Source organism: Psammomys obesus, unplaced genomic scaffold (assembly GCF_907164565.1).
Source record: "Psammomys obesus unplaced genomic scaffold, mPsaObe1.curated_primary_1811, whole genome shotgun sequence".
NCBI lineage: Eukaryota > Metazoa > Chordata > Mammalia > Rodentia > Muridae > Psammomys > Psammomys obesus.
This window is the reverse complement of record NW_026585644.1, coordinates 4,465,131-4,490,534: the sequence shown is the minus strand read 5'-3', so window position 1 is coordinate 4,490,534 and position 25,404 is coordinate 4,465,131. Positions and strand designations below refer to the sequence as shown.

Below are 25,404 nucleotides of genomic sequence, written 5' to 3'. Positions count from 1 at the left end.
GCAGGCCTAAGTTTTCTGTTCCTCAGAAGAAGAAACTTCAGCTGCAGGAAAAACCACAGAAACAGGTTCGGCCGGGACAATTGGCTCAGGGAGATAAGATTGCTCAGCTGCTGGTCTGAGAAGTCCCTAAACCCTGATCAGTTACAGGGAGCCTTCCCAGCTCGGGCCACACCCTGATCGAAGTCACAAAGTCACCAAGCCTCCATGGGCAGCAGCCAATCCCAATCGAGGTTAAATAGCCACAGTAGGAATTCCCCTCTCTGGCTTTAAAAGGGGCCTTCAGCTCCCCTCCAGGCCCTCACCATGCTGGTCTTCTGCAGAATAAAAGTCTTCTGTTGTTTGCATGCTCCTCAGTTTGGGGTCGTTTTGTCGTTGTCTTCTGGACCCTAACAGATGCGGGGCCTGAGCCCTGCTGGCCCAGTCTGATACGGCGATCTAAGGACTCGTGGGCCATTAGTGTTGTCAGCCTGCATCACCGGCCTCCACTACAGGACAGCTCAGCTGAGCACTCTGCTGTTCACTTTGGCCCCTGTACACCTTCCCTGGGCAAGTGGCACCAGCGGCCTGGACGCTGCTCCAAGCCAGTACCAGGAAAAGATTTTTGGACATGACTAAACATTCTTCTGGAAGACTCAAATCCACCTTGAATATCTCTGTCCAGTTCTTGAACAGATGCTGCCAATACTTGCGTTGGGCTTTCCTTTGAGTTACCCTCATGCCTTCTGAATGATCTTTCATTCATCAGGATCAGGCAGGAAGGAGCTCTTGTAAGGCTCCTGAACTTGCTTTTACACTTAACATGGTGTGATGATGGTTATAACCTAATTAATGGGATTAATAAAAGAAGTATGTGAAGTGATTGATAATATTGCTGGCACATAGTGAGAACAAACCCTAAGGCCTCCACACGTGGACTCCTACCCTGGTCAAAGCATCGCTCTCCTTCCTTTGAAAGGCCCTGCATATCTCTGCTTGGATGGGTCTTCACCTTGTAGCCCTGACTACCGTGCAGTGATCCATCTCAGCGTCCAAACACTGGGATCAATTACCATACCCACCTCAAATCTGTCTTCTAACAGTTTCTCCATGAACTCCTAACTATCTCCTTGTGAGCTTACACTCTCTTCTTATTTTTTTCATATCTTACTCTAATGATTTTTGCCAAGCAGACTGTCGGGACAGTATGTCTTGTCAATTTTTAAACTAATTAGAGACAAGGTCTCTCTCATGTATCCCAGGTTGGCCTTAAAGTCACTATGGGGCAGAAAGCGACCTTGAACTTCTGAGCCTCCTGCCTCCACCTCCTATGTGACGTCGGGGATCAAACTCAGGGCTTTGTGAATGCTACGGAAGCACCAACTTAGCCATCCCCCATCAGATGGTCAGAACTTAATGCTTCAGACTTAAAACCTGAGAGCGAAGATGGATCTGTCCATCCCACTCTAAGCAAAGCGGAGAAACTGTGATCAGCAGCGCAGTAGTTAGCAGTGCCCTGTAGAAGGGACAGAACAGTCGTTCCTTCCCTTTGGGTTACCTCTGCATTTACAGTGTGTATAAATGCCACTAGAACTTGGTGATAAAGCGAACTCTCTTCTCCTCCCCTGTGTTTAGATCTCAGCTCCTCCAACAGTCTTGCACATAGGATTTCATGTTAGTGAGGTGAGGGATATCCATTAGGCAAGCTTTTCTCTAGGAGCGTCTGAGGTGTGCCAGTTCCATGGAAGAGGGCACAGGTTATAGCTCTTAACAAGGTAGCTCTTGGCCTGAGTTCAGTCAGCTTTCAGTGCAGGGATGTATGTGGGCCTCCCAGGTCTTTGCGGAGTCCTCTGTGGGCAGGGATGATTAGATGAGTCTGTAGAAAGAACCCTGACATGGTCAGGCAGTAGTTCCTTCACATCTGAGCAAGCAAGGGGGAAGAATGAACGCGTCGACTTACTGTTGGGTGGTCTGAGTTACACAGGTAGACTGAGGAAAGGGAGACACCTGGGAGGTATTAAGGCTTCCTAGCAGCCAGTGGGCGGTCTCTGATGGACTGAACTCCAAATGCACTTTCATTGATCATTACTCAAAAGGCCTTTTAGCAAGTCAGTTCCCAAATTCCAAAATCTTTTATCTGACCTAGGAGTTGTCTTAAGGAACCATTATCTAAGCAAACATGGCCATTATAAGAATTCTAGGTTTGTTAGGAATGTCTTATAACCTTAGCATGTCTCATGTCCCATGCTAAGGTTCTGAAATTTCCAAGGAGGAGCAACCCCCTACCTTCAGAGAACAATCACTGAATATTTACAAGAGATTACTTCATAGCTAAGTGGCCATCATTTCAGAGTAAATGCCAGGTGCAATGGCTCTTCTAAAATTCTGGTGCAACTTATTTTTAAGTCCAGATATATTTAAAGAGACTGTGAAGATTCAGAGACTCAGAATTCTATTTATTTATTTATTTTTTTTTACTTACTTATTTACTTACTTTTTTTTTTCTTTTTGAAACAGAGTTTCTCTGTGTAGCTTGGCTGTCCTGGAACTCATTCTGTAGACCAGGCTGGCCTTGAACTCACAGAGATCCACTCCTTCTGCCTCTAAGCCATTAAAGGCATGTATCACCAACACCCAGTTACAGAATTGTTTAAGAGCCATCTGGTCTTTGAAAGACCAGTGGCCTGCCCCCAAAGCTGTATCTGTCCCATAACATCTCCCAGCCTCTTCCCTCAGAAGCCGCTCTGTGACTTTCACCAGCTTTGGAGAGGGTGACCGGAAGGGAGACTTCAGGCTTGCTGAGAGGAGGAATGCAGAGCACACTGCTTTCCCCTCTAGTTTCTTTCTGTGAGCAGAGAACATCTTTACAAGCATCTCTCTGGTGAAACATCACCTAAGCCCCCATGGGCACTGCTTTGTTTCTTCATGTATGCAAGTAGTTTCATCCTCCCTTCCTCCTTCAAAAGAAGGGAAAGAACCCTGTCTTATAAATTACGTTTAGGCTAGATTAGGCCAGCTTCAGTTAATGACAAAACCCCCTGTATTGACATAATCCAGAAAAATCCTAAGCACCCACATTTAATTGAGCACACTTGGCATGACTTCCATACACTTGGCTATGGTGTAAAGTATCTGCACCCCTTTTGCGCTAGACTTAAAAGAATGTATTTTCTTTCTAAGACAGTGCCTACCACAATGATGCTGAATCTAATGCCTCCAGGGAAAAGGAACAGCTGGACACTACAGCAAGAGAGAGGTCCCACCCAGGCAAGCATCCTGATGTTGAGACTTCAAATGACGCTAGAGAAGATACAAAATAAGGCAAACGTTTCAAAGCCATCTGGCAAAGTGTTTTGAGTTTTGATGTTCTGGACAGTTAAAAATGTATGCCCTCATCTGGGCATGGGGTCTCAGGTCTCTAGTATCAGCCTTTGAGAGGCTAAGGCAAGAGGATTGCTGCAAGTTTGAGGCCAGTGTGAATTACATGTTAGCCTGAAGTCTTATCAGAAATTATTTAGTTAACTAACTAAACGGGAAGGATCCCCCAATGGCATATTCTCATTCTCATACAGGCTGTGCCCACAGCCTCTTCTGAGGATGTAGCAGATGCTCCTGAGGCTCTGCCCAGGCCACCCTTGTCCTGTCTCAGAGGTGACGAGGAGATTGTGTCTGAAATGGGAAGGGCTTCTCTCTTCCAGGCAGCATTACCAGCTACAGAGCTGGACATGTTCATATCAAGCTTTCTGGTGGCTCCACGCAATCGACTTCCAAGGAGTGATCCTGACTCAATGCAAGGCAGACCCGCTGGTTAAAACTCACGGTTACCTCAGCCTGCCACGGCCAGTTCCCAGCTGTGTTCCACACTGCTCCTCCGGGGTCCCTCTGGGACTTAGGCCCAGCACCTACTCTGTAAATCACCAACACTTGGCTCTTACTTGACTGCTATGTGTGCTTTCAGGAGAGTCTTCCAGATCACAACAGCGCTTGTCTCTGAGTGGTTTTGCGGGGACACAGCCCACATCGTAGACCTGCTTTTCTAAAGCAGCTCCTTCTACGAAGCCCGTGGAAGGCGCCACTCACATGTAAAGATCTGTCATGGTAGCAGTTGTCACCTCCTTCACAGGAAGTAGCATTTATTTGTTATACAATTTCTATTTTAATAAAGAGTTCTGTAACAAGAAAGTTGCAGTCAGGATGAATAAGAACTAAAGTGACAATTCATCCTGGGATGAGCAGGCTCTGTCCTTACAGACCAGCGTCCAGCCCCAGAGCTCCCAGGCCACAGTGGGCGTCACAAGCTAGCCACAGCGCCCTGGAGACTCATACTTCCAGACACTTCCTAGAGATCTGGCTAGCCTCAACTACATGCACGCTATCATTAAACTTTATTTCCACTGGGCAAACAGTGGTAACAGCATAGCCCAGATGTCCCCCAGCTCAGGGAGATCTTTGTGCTTCAGAGACACATTTCTTCATGACATTAAGCAAGTGCTAATCATAAAATAAATGCTAACAGAATATGAGTTGATGAATCGTGAAATCCTTTTAATATCCAGGCTCAAAAAATCCTTAGGACAGAACATAACAGGAAGCTGATATAAACTTACTATTTATTGTTTTAGCCTTTAAAACTACATTATTTATAAAACAAATGCAGAGGGGTGTAAACCATTAAATAAGAAATTTGGCCATTAATATTGGTTGATTAATCTTTAGCACAAGATTAATAAGAAATTGGCTTATTGAAAGTTCTTTATTAATATGGATAAACATGTGGTCAATATTATGATAACACACGAGTCCTTAAGTGACAGAGCTGAAACCTGCCATCCCAGTCAGCATTTGCAGTAGGTTATCTAGCTTAATATCTGCATTAACTTAGTGATTCAAATGTATACTTTGTGAAGATATCACTGCCCTCCCCCCCCCCCCCCCCCCCCGCTCACTGAGTCCACATACCTTGGAACTGCAGCCTCCCATGCACAGGCTCTCCTGCTACTCTCTCACTTCCATGGCACAGTGAAGAGGAAATGACTGCCATGTGGTATCAAGTCAAGCTGATCTTATCAGAAAGGTCACAAGTCTCCACGCTAAACTTTGATGGGACAATTATCTAAGATATTGTCGTTTCATTGTGGCATATGGCTGACTATGCTATTACCTGCATATTTATCTTAGTTCAGAATATTTCAATTCCTCACATCAGAAGAACTTGAGAAGGGACAAAATGCATATTGGAGTTTAATAAATAACAGAAATTCAAATAATAGATTCATTGAATTAAGTGATAGAGCCAAGCCTGGAGGTGCAGGCCTGTAATCCCAGATACTCTTGCTAAAGCAAGAGGAATGAAAGTTCAAAGCCTGACTGGGCTGCAGAGTGATATCAATGACAGCCTGGGTAATTTAATGGGGCCCTATCGCAAAGTAAAGAGGGGAAAAGAGAAAAATAGTATACCTCAATGGTAGATTATTAGCCTAACATGCTTAAAGCCCTGGGTTCAATTCTCAGTGCTGACAAAAATAAAACCTCTATTCTGTACAGGTGACAGAACCTCAGGAGTAATCAATCCAAACAGAGTGGCAAATATTCGATTCCTTTAAGTAAACTATTTTGAACAGTAAACTGTGAAAGCGAAAGTTCTCTCTCACCTGGCTCTCAGGATAATTTTATTTCAACCAGATAATAAATTCTGGTGGGCATCGCCTATGTACAAAGAGCCATGCTACAGGAGTGGAGGATTCTAACATATTTAAGACACTGTTCAGTTTCTCAAGAACTTACAAAAGGCCCAGGAGAGCAGAGGAAGAATGGACACTGAGCCCAACACTACTTGGAAAACACCCAAAGCAAGCATAGTTCTCTCCCCAAACTTTCTTATTGCCTCTCACTGCTAAATGGTTTACTATGTCTATTGACAAAATAAATTTCTCAGGCAACTCAAATTTCCATTCTTACAGTTTTGACTAACAAAGGAGTAAATGGGATAGCTACAGAAAACAGTTTAAGAAGTGAGGGCCTTCTGGCTTTCAAGCCAGAAGAAAACAGGAAACAACCTTGAAACCTGCCACAGAGGGCCTCAGAAAGCTTCTGCAGTATAGACTGTCAGAGCAGATGCTGAGCCTGATGGCCAACTGATGGGCAGAGTGAATGGAATTTTATGTAAGAAGTGGGAAATAGTAAGAGCTGGAGAAGACGGGAACTCCACAAGGAGAGCAACAGAACAAGATAATTTGAACACAGGGAACTTCCCAGAGACTCATACTCCAATCAAGGACTATTCGTGGAGATGACCTGGAACCCCTGCACAGGTGTAGCCCATGGCAGTTCAGTGTCCAAGTGGGTTACATAGTAATGGGAAGAGGGACTGCCTCTGACATAATCTGATTGGCCTGCTCTTTGATCACCTCCCCCTGATGGGGGAACAGCCTTACCAGGCCACGGTAGAGGACAATGCAGCCACTTTTGATGAGAACTGATAGACTAAGATCAGAAAGAAGAGGAGAACCTCCCCTATCAGTGGACTTGGGGAGTGGCATGCATGCAGAAAGGGGAGGGAGGGTGGGATCGGGAGGGGGGGAGGGAGGAACTTATGGGGGGATACAAAATGAATAAAGTGTAATTAATAAAAAATTTTAAAAAAAAAAGAAGTATTTTATTTTTTTAATCCTTCTCTCAAACATCTTGACTGCAACCTCTCCACCCTCTACTCAACACGCTCCCCCCCCACCAGAACCCCACCTCCCTCCCCCCTTCCCTGGGCTTCACTCAACCTTCTACCCCTCTACTTGTAAATTTGTTGTTGTTGTTTGAGACGTGGTTCCTCTGTGTAGCCCTGGCTGTCCCGCAAACTCACTGTGAAGACCAGGCTGGCTTCAAACTCATAAAGACCAGCCTGCCTGCCTCCCAAGTGCTGGGATTAAAGGTGTGCACCACCACTGCCCAGCTGGGATTGTTTTTAACTGTGTATTATAGGCACAGAACAATCTCAGGTCTTTCTTACGTTCAAGAAGCCCAAAACGCCTCTGCTCGTTCTCTTATGAGAAGAAGCATGGTGCTTTTTATTCTTATTAATAGTATTTCCCCATGAAGCTTTAGAGCTTTTAAAAATACTGTATACGTTGTTCCAAAATGATTACAAATGACGTTCACACCAGCACCCTGGTCTCACACTTCTTTGATTGACTTCATTCTGACGCTACAAAGATAAATGGAGAATGGTTTATCTGATCAAAAGCATTCCCTAGGAAATAATAACCCATCCTCTCTAGAGAGGACATTTGAAAAACTATCAGTTTGAGTTAAGTGCATAATTATGCTTTAGCTAAAAGAGTGAAACACAAACCCTGGGGCTGAAAGGACCGGTAGGTGGTTAAGAGCATACACAGCTCTTCCGGAGGAGCAGAGTTTGGTTCCCAACTCCCACGACAAGTTTGACAAAATCCCACATCTCCTTATTCCCACTTGATTTCTTTCTTAGTGCCTTACCCGCTGAAAAGCGCAGTATGGATGGATGATATGTATGAGTGTCCAAAGCTTAGATCATCAAAAGCAAAATTATTCTAGTTTCTATAAACTGACGCTGTGTGAGACCTACGGAAACACTGGAAACCCGCACAACCTTTTACCGTTAAGTTGGGAGAAGGAAAAGACATAAACTAAATGATTGAAAGAAAAATAAAGCTCTAGAGCTGCACAGTTCTTCGGGGTTCTGGCAGCAGTCAGCTTCAGTCAGAGTGGCGATCATGTGCTAACAGATCATGAAGGAGCATGCTGGGACAGCAGCTGGGCCACATGGCCAAGGCCAGTGGACAGCGGTGTTGTGGCTTACAGGGAGAGACGGACAGACTTCTGTGGCTGCTGACCTGACAAGACTTTACAGATGAGGGGCTACATCCGGTTCTCAGAGCTTTAGACAGCGGCTGCATGCACCCCCAGCACTCCGGACTTCATGTGGAACAAACGCTGGGAGTGTGGGTTGTTGTTTCAGTCACTCCAGTTATCTCAGAACACGACAGCTACTTTGTGTAAACAAGAAAGACTAGGCAAATACACTGCTTGTTCTCATCCAAGTGCTAGCTACTCCTATATAAATGTAGCTGCTCTTACAATGTGTTTTCGTCAAGAATATGGCTTTGTACATAGATTTTCCAACACTGTCACCTCAACCTTTGGAGAATAGAAAACACGCTCAGATTCTGGTGTGTGTGTTTCATACTATCTAAACATTAAAAAGCAATGCATTCGAGCCGTGAAAGCTACACAAATATGAAGGGAATATCTGACCTCAAGGACTGTAGAATGGCATGAATAAGATGCAGATTTTATTTGACAGTATTCTTTGGGGGAAGACCACTAAAATTTTGCTATTTGCTTAAGTAGGAAAGTTGGGAAAGTTGATTTGAGACTCATCTAAACCACTCAACTCTAGTCTTTACTTACCAGATCCTCGATTTCTACATGTTAAATACCAAATCAACTTGCAAAGAAACTGGACAGATTATTTTATTGTTATCATGTGTGACTGATAAAAACGATAGCACTCCAATGCATAGACTGGGAGAACCTTTAGAGGTTAATCTGAACTACCCGTGAATATCAAAGAGCCTGAAATACAAATTGTATAGGAAGGCTTCCAACGAACACGGGGCTCCTGCTCTGGAAGGGTGTGGCCCTCGGCACCTGTCACCGCCTTTCTCTTATTTACTGCCTAGTGCCTCTGCTAAGCAGTAAAACAAGCTGAGACTTTACTCTTATTGGGGACAAACCTATGGTGGCTTGGACGAGAATAGCCCCTGTAAGCTCATGTGTTTGAATGCCCGGTTCCCAGTGGATGGACAGTTTGGGAAGGATTAGGAGGTGTGGCCTTGTTGGAGGATGTGCCACTGGGGTTGGTGGGGGTGGGAGCTTTGAGGTTTCAAAAGTCTGAGCCAGGCCCAGGTTCCCTCTCTCTCTCTGTCTCCTACTTGAGGATCACATGTAATCAATCTCTCAGCTACTTCCCAAAGCTGTGCCTGCCTCCTGCTACCACACTTTCCACCATGATGGTCAAGGGCTAACCCCCTGAAACCGTAAGCAAACTCCCAGTTAAGACTGATTTATTTATTGTACACATATGAGCATTCTATCTCCATGTACACCTGCACACCAGAAGAGGGCATAAGATCCCAGTATAGATGGTTGGGAGCCACCATGTGGTTGCTGGGATCTGAACTCAGGACCTCTGGAAGAGCAGCCAGTGCTCTTAACCACTGAGCCATCTCTACAACCTTCAAACTCCCAGTTAAATGCTTCCTTTTATAAGTTGCCTTGGTCATGATGTCTTGTCATAGTAATAGGGTAGTAACTAAGACACAACCCAAATGCTCAATAAACACTGTGAGACACAGTATGATATTCTGATTTTTCTTCCAATTTTCCTTCTCTGTTGAGAACCTGAAACAATGTTTGAATATATAACTTTGCAAGAAGACATACAGCTGATTTTATAAAAACTAGAAAGAAAACCAGTTTAGTCTCCCAGCAGTGACCTGTATCTGTGGACTGTTTTTACAGCTAGTATTTGTTACCAGCATTTATAATGATGATATAGTCAAGTTAATTACATAAAATTTAAAAAGATAATTAGAAAACAGCTAGTCCCACCTTCAGTCTCCCATCTCACCAGATGTTGTCTTTTTAAAAAAGCCTATAATCAGACAGAGAAATTATCTTTTGGCTTCCCTCCTCGTGTTTAAATGAGAATACAGACAAGGAACAAACTTTGGGGCCTTAGGGCTAGGTGAGATAATTTCATTTCCCTTCATGTTCAATGGTTGTTTTAAATATGAAAAGAAGAGAGAGACCGGGACAAACCTCTACATAATTTATGTGCAGCCTTTGATGGTAAATATGTTTATATTGAAGGAAAGAGTGCAGAGCAGACTACCTGAGGCTATCGTGGCTTCCTGACATAGGATTGCTTTCACAGCGGGCACAGGGGCTAAGCACAGCAGTGCATGGAGCAACCCCAGACAGCCTTGTTAGCGTCTCTACCATGTCCAGTCTGCTCTGTGACCTTACAAAGTGCTTTGGCCTGAGATGAGGTATTTTACACTATGTGAAATAATGGGTCAACAGACAAACGGCGCAGTGGCCATAGCCAGGCTCCACATGTGCCCAAGCATTAGTCATGGCCACTGGGTGGTTCAATGATTGGAAAACCCTTGATTTTGAGGGTTTACTGACATTCTCATGTAGACATATAGTTTCCAGAGTTAAGTAACTTAAAACATCCTCTGCACAAGTGAATAAGGGTGAAATGTAAAGGGTATTTACGAAAGATGTTTAGATTTTAGACCCTTCTAACAAGATCACCACTGCATCAGAGTCTCAGGGAAAAAAGCGACATTTCATTATCCTACCCAAGGAGACAGGGGCTCGGAGCTATGGACCGTTCTATCTTTGTATGTGATAGAGAACTTTGGATCCCCCCAAAGAAAAATAATTCTCATGAATAAAATAAAAAAAAAATTGCAATGAAAAACAATTATATTGGAATACAGCTATCAGCCAATCTACCTATTTGTCATTTTGTTTTATTTGGAGACAGGGTCTCAGGTAGCCCAGAATGGACTTGAACTTGCCACATGGCAGAGAATGCCCCTGATCTATAACTTCACCTCCCAAGTGCAGAGATTCAATTTTCTCTGCCATTCCCAGGCTCTAAATATATTTTTAAGCAGCCTGTTAATATTATGGTGGAGCACACCTTTAATCTCAGCACTCGGGAGGCAGAGGCAGGAGGATCTCTGTGAGTTAGAGGCCAGCCTGGTCTACATAGTGAGGTCCAGGGCAGCCAGGGCCACACAGAGAGACCCTGTCTCCAGAAGAAAACCAAAACTCAGCTTCCTCGTCAGCTCACGGAACATCATTACTGAACAGCAGATAACAAAAGTAACCGAGCTGTGATGATGCTAACTGATATTCTGAGGCTATGCACAGCAACAGAAGTGTGGTCTGCACAGTCATGGGACAGTCGGTCCTGCTACACTTGTTTGTGGAACTCACAATTCAAGGAAACGCCCCCTTCTCAAGCAGCATGAAAATAAAGTTGTCATTTTCCCAACCGAGCTGAGGTCCTTGTGGCTTCGTACTGTCACAGTTAGCAGCTCCAAACATCCTCGAATCTGAGCTAGCTCATCACCGCTGCCATCGGACTGCCAAGCTTCCTTCCACCTAAGGAAGGCCCTCACTGGAAGTTCACTTCGGCTCACCATGCCAGGAAGAACCATGAGAGAGCGTGCAGCACAGACCCTGCACGCACTCAGGAGAGACACAGTGCACACATTGTTAAGAATTATAAAAAACAAAATAAGAACTCCCTGAGATGCAAACAGCATCTTGGGAATTGGACCTCTTTACTACTCTCTAGTATTTCAAAGATAAATTTGTATTTTTAGATTTTATCTCCCTTCCGCTGGCATTTCTATTTATATTTAACAGTACAGCGCAATGTATTGACTGTTTAAACTTTCTCTTGCAGTTATTTTGAAAGAAACACAATAAGCAAGGATGGCAAATGTGAGTGTATACAGCCACGCCACTGTGCCACAAGTAATTGTCAGAGATCACTGTGATGGTAAAGAGTCTTACTTAGGGTTTCTATTGCTTTGGTAAAACACTATGATTAAAGCAACTTGGGGGAAAGGGTTTATTTCCGCTCACATGATCCAGCCACAATCCATCATGAAAGAGAGTCAGGGCGGAAGCAAGAGGAGGAACCCGGGGGCAGGGCTGAGGCAATGGCTGTGGAGGATCCCTGCTTACGGGCTTGCTCCGCATAGCCTGACGTTTTCTGCCATCCAGGACACCTTCCCAGACATGGCATCACCCCCTGTGAGACAGGCCCACCCACATCAATCATGAATTAAGAATATGCACCACAGGCTTGCGCACAGGCCAAACTGATGGCGGCATTTTATCAACTGAAGTTCATTCTTCCCAAACAGCTCTTGCTTGTGTCATGCTGACATAAAAACTAGTCAGCACATAAAGGGTTAGTTCTATAGAGCTATGTTTCTTTAATGTCCATATTCACTCAAAAACATTAGCAAAATTATGTATGTATATATAAATATGTCTTATTTTTAAGACAAGATGCTTAGCTTGGTTGAAATATATAAAATATTGGTATATTTAATGCTTTGGTACAAGATTTTCCATCCTTCTTAAAACTTATTATTTTATCATCTTTGTGTGTGTCAGTTTTTTGCCTGCCTGTATATCTGTGGGCCATATGCATGTCTGGTGCTTTCAGAGACTAGAAGAAGGTATTGGATCCCCTAAAACTGGAGTTACAGTTGGCTGTGAGCCTCCATTCCCAACCATGTGAGCGTCGAGAATCGAACCTGAGTCCTCTAGGAGAGCAGCTAGTGCTCTTAACTAGTGAGTCTCGGATTTTTCATTCTTTAGTGAAGCAGTAGCTAACATTTAAAGTTGAATAAAGTTAGTGCAACTAAAAAGGAACTAAATACAGATGATTAGACTGTTATCTACTTCAAAATATATGATGATGATGATGATGATGATGATGATGATGATGATGATGAGCTCAGTGGAAGACCACTTCCTCACCTATCATACTCAAGGCCCTAGGCTCAAGCACCAAGACTGAAAAAAGGAAAAAGCAAGATAAACAGGATCAAGAGATCCTGAGAGAAAGCAGGTATGACTGAATTTTCATGCCACCATGACTTATATAAGCTTGGTGCTTTTTCAAAAAGCTAACTTGAGTCCAGGCTACCCATTTGAAAATATGTTTGATCCTACCCACTTCCCCTAGCCTCTCTGTATCTCTGTCTTTGTCTTTCTCTCTGTCTCTCTTGCTCACTCTCTCTCTCTCTTTGTCTCTCTCTTACTCTCTCTCTCTCTTTTGCTTTCTCTCTCTTAGTCTCTCAGTCTCTCAGTGTCTCTCTCTCTCAACACACAATACACACACACACAAACACACACACACACGGCTCAGGCTTCTCCACAGACAAATCCCAATACCTCCATAAGCTCTGACGGTTCACTTCCTTCTTCCACCACAACAAGCTGAGATCTTCCTTTCCTCTCGTTGTCTCGAATGCCAATGGCGACCTGGCTTGCTTTCAGACGCTCGTATTTGTTGCATGAGGAACCACACCACTGATAAATTTCCTAAGAGAAAAAGACACATCTTTTGACCTGAAATATATGTAGAGGACTTTCAGCCTTAATATTAAATTCATGGTCATAAATATAGTTTAATAAAAATACAGAGGCATAATAATGTAATATATAATAGAATAAACAGACGATGGTAGTTGAGAATGGTAGCTAGGTCAAAGTATAAAGACTAATTGTCTTCGGAGTGCTCAACCAAACACCAATATCACAAACACCTTGACAACAGCCTAGAGGACATCAAGGAAGAAGATACTGGAAAGGTTCGAAGAGCCAGAGGTCAGGGTGAACTGGGATGGGCAGCGTCTTCTGTAAACGACAGGGGCATTGCACTCATGAACTCACAGCAGCTACGGTTGTTTACACAAGAGCTGCACAAGTTAGCACAATCAAAATTCCCTCCTGGATTCAGGAGGGGCACACAGCCCCACACCTAGTTGACAACCACTGACAGTTGGTAGGTGCTGGGAGAGAAAGTCAGTTCTCTTTACGGGTGTGTCCAGCAGCTGGCCGCACACCCATGTGTGTGAGGGCGGCACTGTCAGATTCAGTGGATTATAAACAGACAAAAACCGTGAGGCTGGGGGGACCATGGGGAGTGGTCCAGGAGGAGATGGGGGAGGAGAATGAGAATGGCCAAAATGCACTGTATATGTGTATGAAGCTCCCAAAGAATAAATAGAAAGTTATATTTTTAAAAGAAAAGTAAAATCAGCTATGCACAGTATGATTGATATACTTCTCTGCATCTCATTGGCTTGACAGCATTATAGAGAAAGCATTTAAATAAAAAATATAGATATCTATCATCATTCTTTGTGTGTAATATCTATTAACTATAATTCATAAGAGTAAATTTGCATAGGTTATTTACATTAAATTTTACCAGTATCTTATTTCAAAAAAGTAGTCAAAAATCTGTTAAAGTATTAAAACTTTGATGGTCATAAATTTGATATGACACTTTTGTAAAATAATTTACTCATTTGCTCATTTTTTATAAATTAGCCAATATAATTTATATAATATATATATGATCCCATTTAACAGGGCACTTTAAGATATATATATATATATATATATGTATATAATTACGTGACTAAATCTAAGAAATTAAAATATTTAAAATCACTCAACAATTCTTATCAAGAGCCATAAAAAGTTTAACTCAGTAATGATTTGTTTTAATAATTATTCACAAAAGAAGAAAAACCTACATGTACAAGAATTGTATTGACTATGTGATCTTCACGAGGCATTACAAAGCTATTAAATATTCCATAACATGATAGACTGTTTAAAATTACTCTTAACCCAGAAATACAGAGTAAGAGGAAAAGCCACTTGTTATAGCACAGGGATTAGATTATGTGTCATCGGGTTGAAACATTACAGATTTAAATTTGAGAGCAGTGGTCATAATATATACAGCTGCAACTGTGAAGACATTTGAAAATTGCTTTAGTTTTTGAGATTATAACACAATTACACCATTTCCCCCCTCTCCCTCCCTCCAAATCTCCCATATGCCCTTTCTTTCTAAAAAGAAGACATTTTATCCGCAGAAATGTGGTTAGTAAATGAGAAAAGTTAGTTGTTTCCCAGGCAGCTAGCTTAGCAAAGGGGTCTGAATTCTCACGCAACTGTTTGGGTGACAGAAACCTACAGGAGCTTCCTGTGTGGGTAGTCTAGCAGCAGACCAAATCATTAAACATGCATCTAATACCGGGGGGGGGGGGTATCTGTGGTTGTGTACCACGGAAAGGTTAGAACATGAGTTGTCACAGCAAAGTGGGGGGGGGGGCATCAATAGAGGGACTGCCATACAGGGTACTCAGAGATGAAAACTGAGGTACATGTTCTAACGTGGTGTGGAGATCACGGAGGTGAACTAGGAAGAATAAAATAAAGCCACAGAACAGTTAAGTAAAGCCAAAAATATGCATCGGCTACCAAGTCAGGTATTTAAGAAGGTACAGCGTTGGGCTCTGTGGAGGTATGGTGACCAGCTGGAGAGAAACCCGCCACTGTCCCATTCATTTACACAGAGCTCTGTGTGAGGACCCTTCAGAAGGAGGAATAAACATGACAGCAACACCAGGATGGACGTGCAGAGAGACACCTGCCCTGACGTATTTGTACCACCGTTTTTATTTTCAACGTCCATGAGTCTCACCCGGGGAACTGTGGAAAGTAGTTATCGTGACAGCTAAATGAGGGAGAGCTGCGTATGAACGAGGAGGACCGGGGTGGACCCTCCTCTGTACGTGACAGGGTGCTTGCAGGTTTTGAATATACTCAATATTATAAAATACTGTGTGTATAAAGCACCCTCACTGTAAGGTGTCTTCATTCCAGAGTCATCCTGTACACTAAAAATGGAACAAGCTTTCTTGTGGGTACTGGGCACAGCTTTGAACACACGGGCTTGCAACTGTCCTTCTAACCCTTCTCTTCATCACATTCCAAGCTGACTTATGAATCCTTAGTCACATTTAAGAACAAAGCATACCTGTTAGTAACTCAAAGTCGGATTCAAAATACAAAAAACTGATCTTGTATTCCACTTTATTCTAGAATACGATTTAACAACATCACCACGGTACATGTCCTCCATATTTCCAATAGATATTCATAGTCCTATGATGTTCTCTCTAGCTCCGTTTCCAAACCTGCACATTGGAATTTGAGGCATACACGCAGAGCCGCTTGAATTCCACACCAAGGGCAGTAGTTACAATGCATGAAAACACATGGTTTCCAATGACTAATGATTAGTCACTCAGAATTAAGATCAATGAAGCAGAAAGAGCGTTTTAAAAAAAAAATACAGATAATATGTATATAGAGAGACGGGAGTTTCTTTCGCTATCACAGTTCATGTTCAGACCATTCTGTAGTATAAAAACACAGAAATTCCTGATATTGGAAGCATGTTTAATCGTTTGGCCTGCCGCCAGACTGCCTTCACAGAAAGCCCTGAGAGACTTTCTGAGAAACTGCTTACTGAATGTTCTCTGGGAGATTCCAGAACTCGTTAGCCTCAGAACCATTGTGGGTCACCTTGCACACACAATACATACATGGACCCGAGCTCCCCATTCTGCCAAGCGCAGCCCAGGACCTCAGCTCAGTGTCCTATCTGGGCCCCAGCTGACGACAGTCTGCAGTAATTCCTGTCATGTAGATGTGAGGAAGTAGGCCTCAGTGGCAATATTTAATAACAGCAAGACAGAGAAAGCGGGTCAGAATTAACTCCCTAGGTTTCTCAGATCAATTAGTAACTTTCCTAACAGATTTTCTCCATACTTACATAATCATCTGACTTATGTTTATGTCCTCATTATCTCCTTTGTGCAAACGACCTCTCATCTATTTCAGAAATTCATGTAAAATCAGAATTCTGTTACCATCTGTAAAGCCTTATGGAAACTTGCTAAAATGTATGAAAGTTGTGTGATAATGATAATTCCATAAACATTATTATTTATAAAAAATTTGAATGGTCTATGGATTCCAAAATGTTATATATATCTTTGATGGAGCTTTTTCATGTGCTTATTTATTCACAAATAAAATCAGTTACCGGTTGTATGAAATATTCATCACTATTGCTTAAAGAGAGAGACCAGTTTCTATGTTCCAATTAGACAAAAAAAAGGTAAAATTTACTCATGTTTAAAATAGTAAAATTTTAAGTCAAATTTTCCTTTGAACTTCAAAATTAATAAACAGCTAAAATTGTAAAAACAACAGCCTTAGTTTGGCATGCAAGTGAATAATTTGTGTTATGCTTGCTATTTATTATTTCCATGATATATTTATAGAGAAGTGACATATTTTCTTACTAGACTTGGTTTTTTCAGGGGTAAAAACGTCAAAAGTCAGAATCATTGGAAGAGTCACCTTAAAGCTTAGTCTGTTTAAAGTAATTAATTTGATATGCAAATAGCTGACTGACGGCTGGCAGTAGCGTGGTTACAGCGGGCTTTAAAAGCATAAACAGAACTGTGGCCATCCCTTGCAAACGAACACTGTGGCGCTTGTGTCTAGTGTGTTTCATTTCAACAGGGCTCCACTGTGTGGAAACAGTGTGGACAGTGCTATTAATAAACTACACTGCCCAACACTCATTCTGTTCAGAGGTAGATGGTAAGACTTCTTAGCCTTTCCACACAAGGACACTTTGTACTCAGCTGGCACCACCCTTCAATAAACTCTCCTATAACTCAACTTGATCTGTTTTCTAGATTTTCTTTAAAAGGCAATTCTGTGTAGAACTATAACAACAACAACAAAAACAAAAGAACTCTAGATTTGCATGATAGTTTAATATCAACAAAATTTCGTTATAATCTAAATTACTTTGTTTATAATGCTTCCATAGAATTTAACTAAAAAGCTTTCCTCAGTCTGAGGGTACTAAGCTATGAAAGTCATAAAGTAAACATGGCTGCATAGGTGACTGTTTTACCTTCTAAGACACTAAGGCATTTAGAAATACTAGATCTGATATTTCTTTAGACACACAATATTAAAAAAAAAAATCTCTTTAAACCCTGACACATCCACACTGTTTGAAGTAAAATTTGCTTACATTTTTGATGTACGCATTTCCCATGCATGCTATCGTGGTTTGGAAGAAAATGGCTCCCATTTGCTCATGGGGAGTGGCACTATTAGGAAGTGTGGCCTTGGTAGACTAGGTGTGGCCTTGTTGGAGGAAGTGTGTCAATGGAGGAGGACCTTGTGGTCTCAGAAGCTCAGGCTAGGCCTGGGTGACGCAGCCTTTTCCTGTTGGCTGCAGATCAAAGTATAGAACTGTTACCTCTCCAGCACCACGTCTGCCTGCACGCCACCATGCTTCCTGCCATGCTGATAATGGACCAAACCTCTGAACTGTAAGCAAGCCCATTAAATGTTTTCCTTCAAATGAGTTGCCATAGCCATGATATCTCTTCACAGAAATAGAAACCCTGAGACACATACCCTCATTAGAAGTTCATAAAACCATCAGTGAATTTTACCATTCAAGCTGTTAAAGGAAAACAGAATCACTCTGCATAATTATGAAAGGAAGAAATAAAGACAACCTGTTTTTTTTTCTTTTTTCTATTTTATTTTTTATTATTAGTTACATTTTATTAACTCTGTATCCCAGCTGTATCTGCTCCCTCATTCCCTCCCAAACCCTCCCTCCATCCCTCATCTCCTCCCTGCCTCTTTCCAAGTCCACTGATTGGACCTCCTTCCCTTTCATCTGATCCTGTTTTATCAGGTATCTTCAGGACTGGCTGCAAAGCCCTCCTCTGTGGCCTAACAGGACTGCTCCTCCCTTGGGGGGTGGGGAGGTCAAAGAGCCAGCCATTGAGTTCCTGTCAGAGATAGTCCCTGTTCCCCTTACTATGGGAAACCAGTTAGTTATTGAGCTACCACGGGCTTCATCCGCGCAGAGGTTCTAGGTTATATCCATACCTGGTCCTTGGTTGAGTAAGACAACCTGTTTTTAGCAATTAGTCTGATCCATGAGTTACCAGAAATAGAAGCACAAAAATGACAATTATAGAACCAGGCCCATTTGAGGAAGGGACGCCTATTACTTATCTACACAAGCAGTGATGTAATCAAAGTTAATAAGTAAGGTATCGGAGGGCAGACAAACATCACTTGGGGACAGGAAATAAAAGCAAAAATAAGCCACTGCTCAGTGGTGCCTTTGGAAGTTAATTGAAAGGGACAGACAGCAGCCTGTGTGGTGCTGGCTCACAAGACTGCAATGTTGGCACTCGGCTACACCCAGCTGTCCAGCACCATTAGATCGTTCCTATCCTGAAGTGGCTGTCAGCATTCACAGTACCTTAGAATAAGTAACCCATGGAGAAGCAGCTTAAAAAGCCATCCACAGCAAAGTGCCCCCAAATCTCTAATAAACTTAGAACCCTTTGAGATCAAATGACGAGCTTAGCATCAAAAACTTCTGCTCCAAAATATTCAAACATGAAGGCACAACTGAGGGTTAAAGCAGGAATTCTAACATCATCAGTGTTGTCTTTCCCAGGGCCCTTCATCAGCTGTAGAGCAACTGCAACTTATCTCCAGCATGCTCGCTTTCTACCCTGCCCCACGCCGCGCCTCAGTCCTCGGGGTCAAAGGTCACATGCTCCTCACCCTTATCCACCTTTCACTATGCACATGGGCAATGCAGTTGGTCCCTGCTTTTACTGCAGGGTATAGTGTAAGGATTTAGACTGAGTTTATTTTCCTTCTTATCTTTTCTTCCTGCCACCAGGCCCTCCTCTTATGAAACTAGTATTATGCATTACTTTGGACTAAGGACAACTTTACTCAGAACAAAGAACACTTGTTTATCCTTCCTTTATTCTATTGTTAAACTAAGGTGTCTCTTTAAATCTAGAGCAAAGATAAAATTCTGAAAACTTACAGTTTTAATTTTTTTTAAAATATGTGATTGTTTTCCAGAAGTAGATTTTTTTTTTTTTGTCAGCAGAAGGGCTAAAACTAGAGCATCGTGTATAAGAGCAAGCCACAGCCTCATCTGAAAGATTCTGTCTTTAGAAAAGAGAATGAAAGAATGATGGCTAGAAAGATGGTTTGTGTACCAGGAAGAATGTTCTTCCACTTTGCTGCTAGAATGTGCCAGGAACCGCGGTTTCTAATTCTCAGGCAAGAATATAATGTCGCACAAGGGAAGAAAGAGACGTAGGAAAGGCGACCAGCAGTGGCACACTTGCCCTCAGTGGGTGTGGCATCAGCACTCTGTGGACAGGCACCGGAGCCTGGAGTCGACTGGAAGCAGCAAGGCCTTCACGGGATGGGACCTATCTAGCAGTCCAGTGGTGAGAGAGCAGAATGCCCTCAAAGCAGATCCTGAGGGCCCACCCCCTCTCTTCTCCCACTTTGCTCTTCAGGGGGAAGAGGTAAGTTTCTTCTTCCCCAAGACATTCTCACTATGACACCGGCCCCAAAGCAACAGGATAGAGAAACACAACCATGAACTGAAACCACAGGCCAAAACGATGACTAAATTCATCACTCATATGGTCACTTCTGAACCTGACGATCAGAACGGAAATGACCGTAGGACATGGTCCAGACAGTCAGGCCACTGCGGAACGTGGGCCAGCCCTCTACCATGGCATGGAGAAAACTAAGCAGTGCTCCTGGGAAGAGGGAAATAGTAGCTGAAAAAAAACCAGAAAAGGTCTTACGGCTGGCATGAGGACATGATGTCAGAGACCCAGTCCAGTCCAAGGGGCCAAAGCTAAAGCTAAAGCTCAAGACTGAGCAGGACTGGGCACAATGGTGCACACATAAGCGCAGGACTTGGAAGGTGATGGCAAGAAGCTCAAGGTCAACCTTGGCCACATAGTGATTTTGAGTCTAGTGTGGGCTACAATAAGATCATGTCTTAAAAGAATTTTTTTTTTTTTCAAAAAACAGTAGAAAACCACATGGTAGCTTTTCCCCAGCACTTGGGAGACTGAGGCAAAAACAATTGTTGTGAGCCTGAGGTAAACCAGAGCTACACGGATGAATTCCATGCCAGGCTAAAGTACAGAGTGAGCCCACGACTGAAAAATAAAGAGACAGACAGATACACACACACAGGAGGGAGGGGGAGAAATCAAAATAATAAATGAAACAACACAGTTTCTAGGTGAGTTAAGGTTAGACAGACTCATACTTCCATGCCCAACCTCATTCCTACCCCAGGCCACTGTGTGTGTGTGTGTGTGTGTATGTGTGTGTGTGTGTGTGTGTGTGTGTGTGTGTGTGTGTGTATGTGTATGTGTGTGTGTGTGGAGTAGCATAGCATAGTAATGAAAGGTTGGGCAGGACTGGGACAGACTTGGGGAACAATTAGCAGTGAGGGCCCCCCACACTGAGAGAAGTCATCAGCAGGGCTCTGGCTTTGGAGTTTGGCCCAGGCCAGCAGTGCTTCTGTTAAAAGTTAAGGACAATAGGGGAAGAAACAACCTGGAATAGGAGCGGAGTTGGGGGCCTTCTTTCCTCATTCCTTTACTTACTTTGATGTTTTGCACTTGTCCGGGTTAAGGGTCTCATGACATGTATAAGTAGAAATCTCTTGGCAAGTCAAATGTACCTCGAGCTCAGGGCTAGACTATGAAATCCAGAGTTGCCAGTGCGTGACAGTTAAATGAGCGTGGGGCGAATGTGGCCCGAAAGAATGTATGATAACGAGAAAATAAAAGTGGTCCCGCTTTTACAAAATGCTTTACCGGAAGGTGGGCACACAGGTCATGCAAAGAGAGGCAGGAGGGGTAGCCTGAAAGGAAGCGGGGTAGCCAGGGGGGGAGTGAAGATAAAGTTGGGGGCCAGACACAGTGCCCACTGCAGCCCAGAGACGAGACAAGGGTGATCGGTGATGAGTGTGCAAAGGATGATATCACAGAAATCATCTCCCAGAAGTCCTGGGGTACCAGCCTTTCAAAGCGAGGGCGGCAAGATCTGGGGAGAGTGGCAGCCAGCAGAGCAGAGCTGGGCAATCTTTGTAGCTGACCCAGTGAGTCAACAAGGAACCAGGGCAGGCAGAGAGGCAAGGTTTGTAACCCACCCAGAAATTCCCCTCCGGGGAGGCCTCATTCTCCACTTGTGGCTGACTCGGGGGTATTTGGGACTTCACGTCCCAAACCCTGGGAGCACAGCTGGTCACAGCGTGCTCCCCTCCGTAGTTCCTGGTGCTTTGCTGTGACTGCTGGCTCTTTTGTTTTAAGACAAGGTCTCAAGTCACTGAGACTGACGTTGAATTTACTGCATAATGAAGGACAGCCCTGACCCTCCTCTTGCTTCTACGTCTCACGTATTGGGTCTGGTGAGGATCCAGCCACATCCCATAGTATTTTCTAATAATGATACCAAAATAATACAAATGTATAAATGATAATCTAGAACACGCATGGCTTTCTTTACTTTTGTACTGACTGATTGCACTTATTAACTTACAATTTCGTGTCTCATGCTCAGCAATTCACATTATGGGCCCAGCAAATTTCTCCACAGCCTGAGACCCTGCAAAAAGCCGGTGTTTTTCAAGCACACAGTTTGTCACAAAAGCTGCATTTCTCAAACATTATTAAAATGGGATTTAGGTTGCCCACATAACCTAAGTTTTGTCCAGCTGGTGACAGCTTTGGGCATTTAACTGGCACTTTTCATACTCAGGTGGTAAAACAAACCTAAAGTGCAATGGTTTTCTGTCCGTGCCCTCAAAGGCAGATACTGGCCTTTGAATAATTAGCTCAAAGCTGCCACTGAAGTATTATGGTTCAGAAAAATTGCGTCCAACGGCCTTCTTTGTTCACTGTGCCACTCCCCAAAATAAAGTTATCAAGATAATCACAAGATCTTATCACCATTAGGAACATTCAGAGATAAGTCACTGGGTTAAAGGTTAGTAATTGAGATGCAGATCTTCTGGGCATGGACTACAGAGCCGGGAGGGTTCCTGCCTGGGTCCCGCTTCAGAGCGTCGGGAACTTCTGAGCTATGAGAGAGAGCTAAACACGCTGCCTCCACAATTGATCTGAGAGGCCCCAAAGCCTGAGAGCCGTGAGCTTTGCTGAGGGTGATTAACTACATAAATAAGGATAATTTGAGAGCTGGAGAAACGGCCCAGCAATTAGCAGGACAAACGTCTCCTTCAGTGTTCAGTTCCCAACACCCACACGGGTGGACCCCAACTCCAGTTCCAGGGGATCCAATGCCTTCTCTGCTCACCTCAGCACACATGTACATAATCACACTTAGACACATGCAAACACAAGTAAAAACAGAAGTAAGTCTCTAAAATAGAGGTAATGTATCGCTAAACAGATGCATGTCTTTGGGTTAAGGATACCCTGACCCCGTGAAGCTTCTCAGGTCACATACCCACAGGCTGGCATTGCCTATGGCAAGAAGCACCTGGTGCTGGAACCCCAACCTGCCTACCACATCCGACTACCTAAGTCCATTGTGGAACTCAATATCTGTTTCACAAAACACCGATTTCATAAAAACAACTTTCAGTAGCATCCCAGCCAGACGGATTTGCACTGTCAGTTATGAAATAGGCAGATTTGAAAATATTTCAGGACATTCAGCCCCATGCTATCTCACACAACACAAATTAGCTTTGGCAAGTGACAAGAGTGCTATAGAGATAGCACCCCTAGGTCCCTCTGAGGCCGCCACTCAACATGGATCACCTGCACACCCTTTCAAGGACTTTTGCTCCTTTAGAGAACTAAAATGATGACTGTTATTTCTCAGATGTGTGTCAGGTGAGAGTGAATCACAGTCGGCTGAAGCTGGAGAAGGAACCGGAGTCCAGGACAGGAATAAGAGAAAACCAAGGTTCCAGAGGTTAATCATTTGCCCACGGTCAAAGAGCAGATGGTTAGAAAGTTGAATTGGAAGCCATTGGTGACAATTAAATAGATTGTGGCATTTGTGCAATTGCACAAGACATCAAATTCACAAAGCAAAAACCTGTGCGCGTGATGAATCACATCATTGGAAAGTGCCTCTTGCTAAAGTTCACCAGAGATTCCCTAATCACACACCTACCTTCACAGATGAGAACCTGAGGTCTTCTTTATCTTTAAAAGTGAGACCATTTCATATGCAACACACTTGCAAAGAGCTTTAAAATATGTGTTAAAAAGCTAAGACAAACACTCAATAGTGCACAGGTTTGAGGGACAATTAAAAGTGAGTATTAGAACTGTGTGGCTTAATGATGCCTTAGGCTTTTATTCCCAATAAGCGTTTCTTTATTCTTGGTGATAATTAAGGCGTGGCCATCCTACTCAAAGTAATCAACAGATTCAATGTAATCACCATCAAAGTTCCAACACAACTCTTCACAAATACTGAAAGGATAACTTTCAGCTTCATATGAACACATATAATCACACATCACCACCATCACCACCACCACACCAACAAAACAGGATAGCTAAAGCAATCCTGAATAATGAAAGAACTGTTGGAGGTCTCACATAAACCCACACACATATGGATGCCTGATTTTTGACAGAGCAGCCAGAAATACACACTGGAAAAAAAAGACAGCATCGTCAGCAAACGGGGCTAGTCTAACTGGATGTCTGCATTCAAAAGAATGCAAATAGACCCATATTTATCACCCCCGCACAAAACTCAAGTCCAAGTGGATCAAAGACCTCAACATAAAACTGGATTCACTGACTCTGATAAAAGAGAAAGTGGGTGGATAGCCTTCAACTCATTGGTACAGGAGACTTTCTGAGCAGAACACCATTAGCATAGACACGAGGGTCAACAGTTAACAAGTGGGACTCATTAAACTAAAAGCTTATGTAAGGCAAAGGATAATATAATTCAAACAAAGTGCAGCCTACAGAATAGAAAAATATTTTTACTGATGCAGCATCTGATAGAGGACTAATATCCAAAATATATAAAGAACTCAAGAAACTAGATATCAAAAACCTAAATAATCAAATTCAAAAATGAGGTACAGATCTAAATAAAGAATTCTCAACAGACGAAATTCAAGTTGCCAGGAAACACCTAAAAAGATGTTCAGCATCCTCAGCCATCAGAGAAATGAAACACAAAGCTACTTTGAGATTCCATCTTCCACCTTTCAGAATGGCTGAGCTCAAAAACATAAGAAGCAGCTCCTACTGGCAAGGATGTGGAATACGGGAAACACTTGTTCATTGCTGGTGGGAGTGCAAACTTGTACAGCCACTGTGGAAATCATTGGGGCGGTTCCTTAGAAAGGCAAGAATCAGTCTACCTCAAGATCCAGCTATTCCACTCTTGGGCACACACCCAAAGGATGCTATCCTACCATGAGAACAACTGCTCAACCACATTCATCGCTGCTCTACTCACAGTAGCCAAAAAATAGAAACAATCTAGATATTCCTCAACCAAAGAGTAAATAAAGAAAATAAGGTACATTTACACAATGGTTTATTACTCAACTGTTTAAAAAAAATTTGCAGGCAAATGAATGGAACTAGGGAAAATCAAAAACAAAAACATCCTGAGTGAGGTAACCCAGACCAAGAAAGATAAATATCTTTGTGTGTTTATTAGCCATTAAATATATGTAAATATAAGTAAATCATAACCAAGCTACAATCTGTAGACCCAGAGATGTTAGGTAGAGAGGAAGGGACTTGGGGAGACACATATATCTCCCTAGGATGGGGAAATAGAAGC

General features: G+C 43.0%; 1 protein-coding gene across 1 annotated transcript in view; it reads right to left on the bottom strand.

Moving 5' to 3' along the window:
* The window catches only part of Scin (scinderin), a 65,072-nt gene that overhangs the window by 26,110 nt on the left and 13,558 nt on the right, over positions 1 to 25,404 (bottom strand). Inside the window, exon 5 of the mRNA XM_055621542.1 lies at positions 13,009 to 13,158. Within this exon, the coding sequence (XP_055477517.1) occupies positions 13,009 to 13,158 (150 nt within the window). The remainder of the gene's footprint in view (positions 1 to 13,008; positions 13,159 to 25,404) is intronic.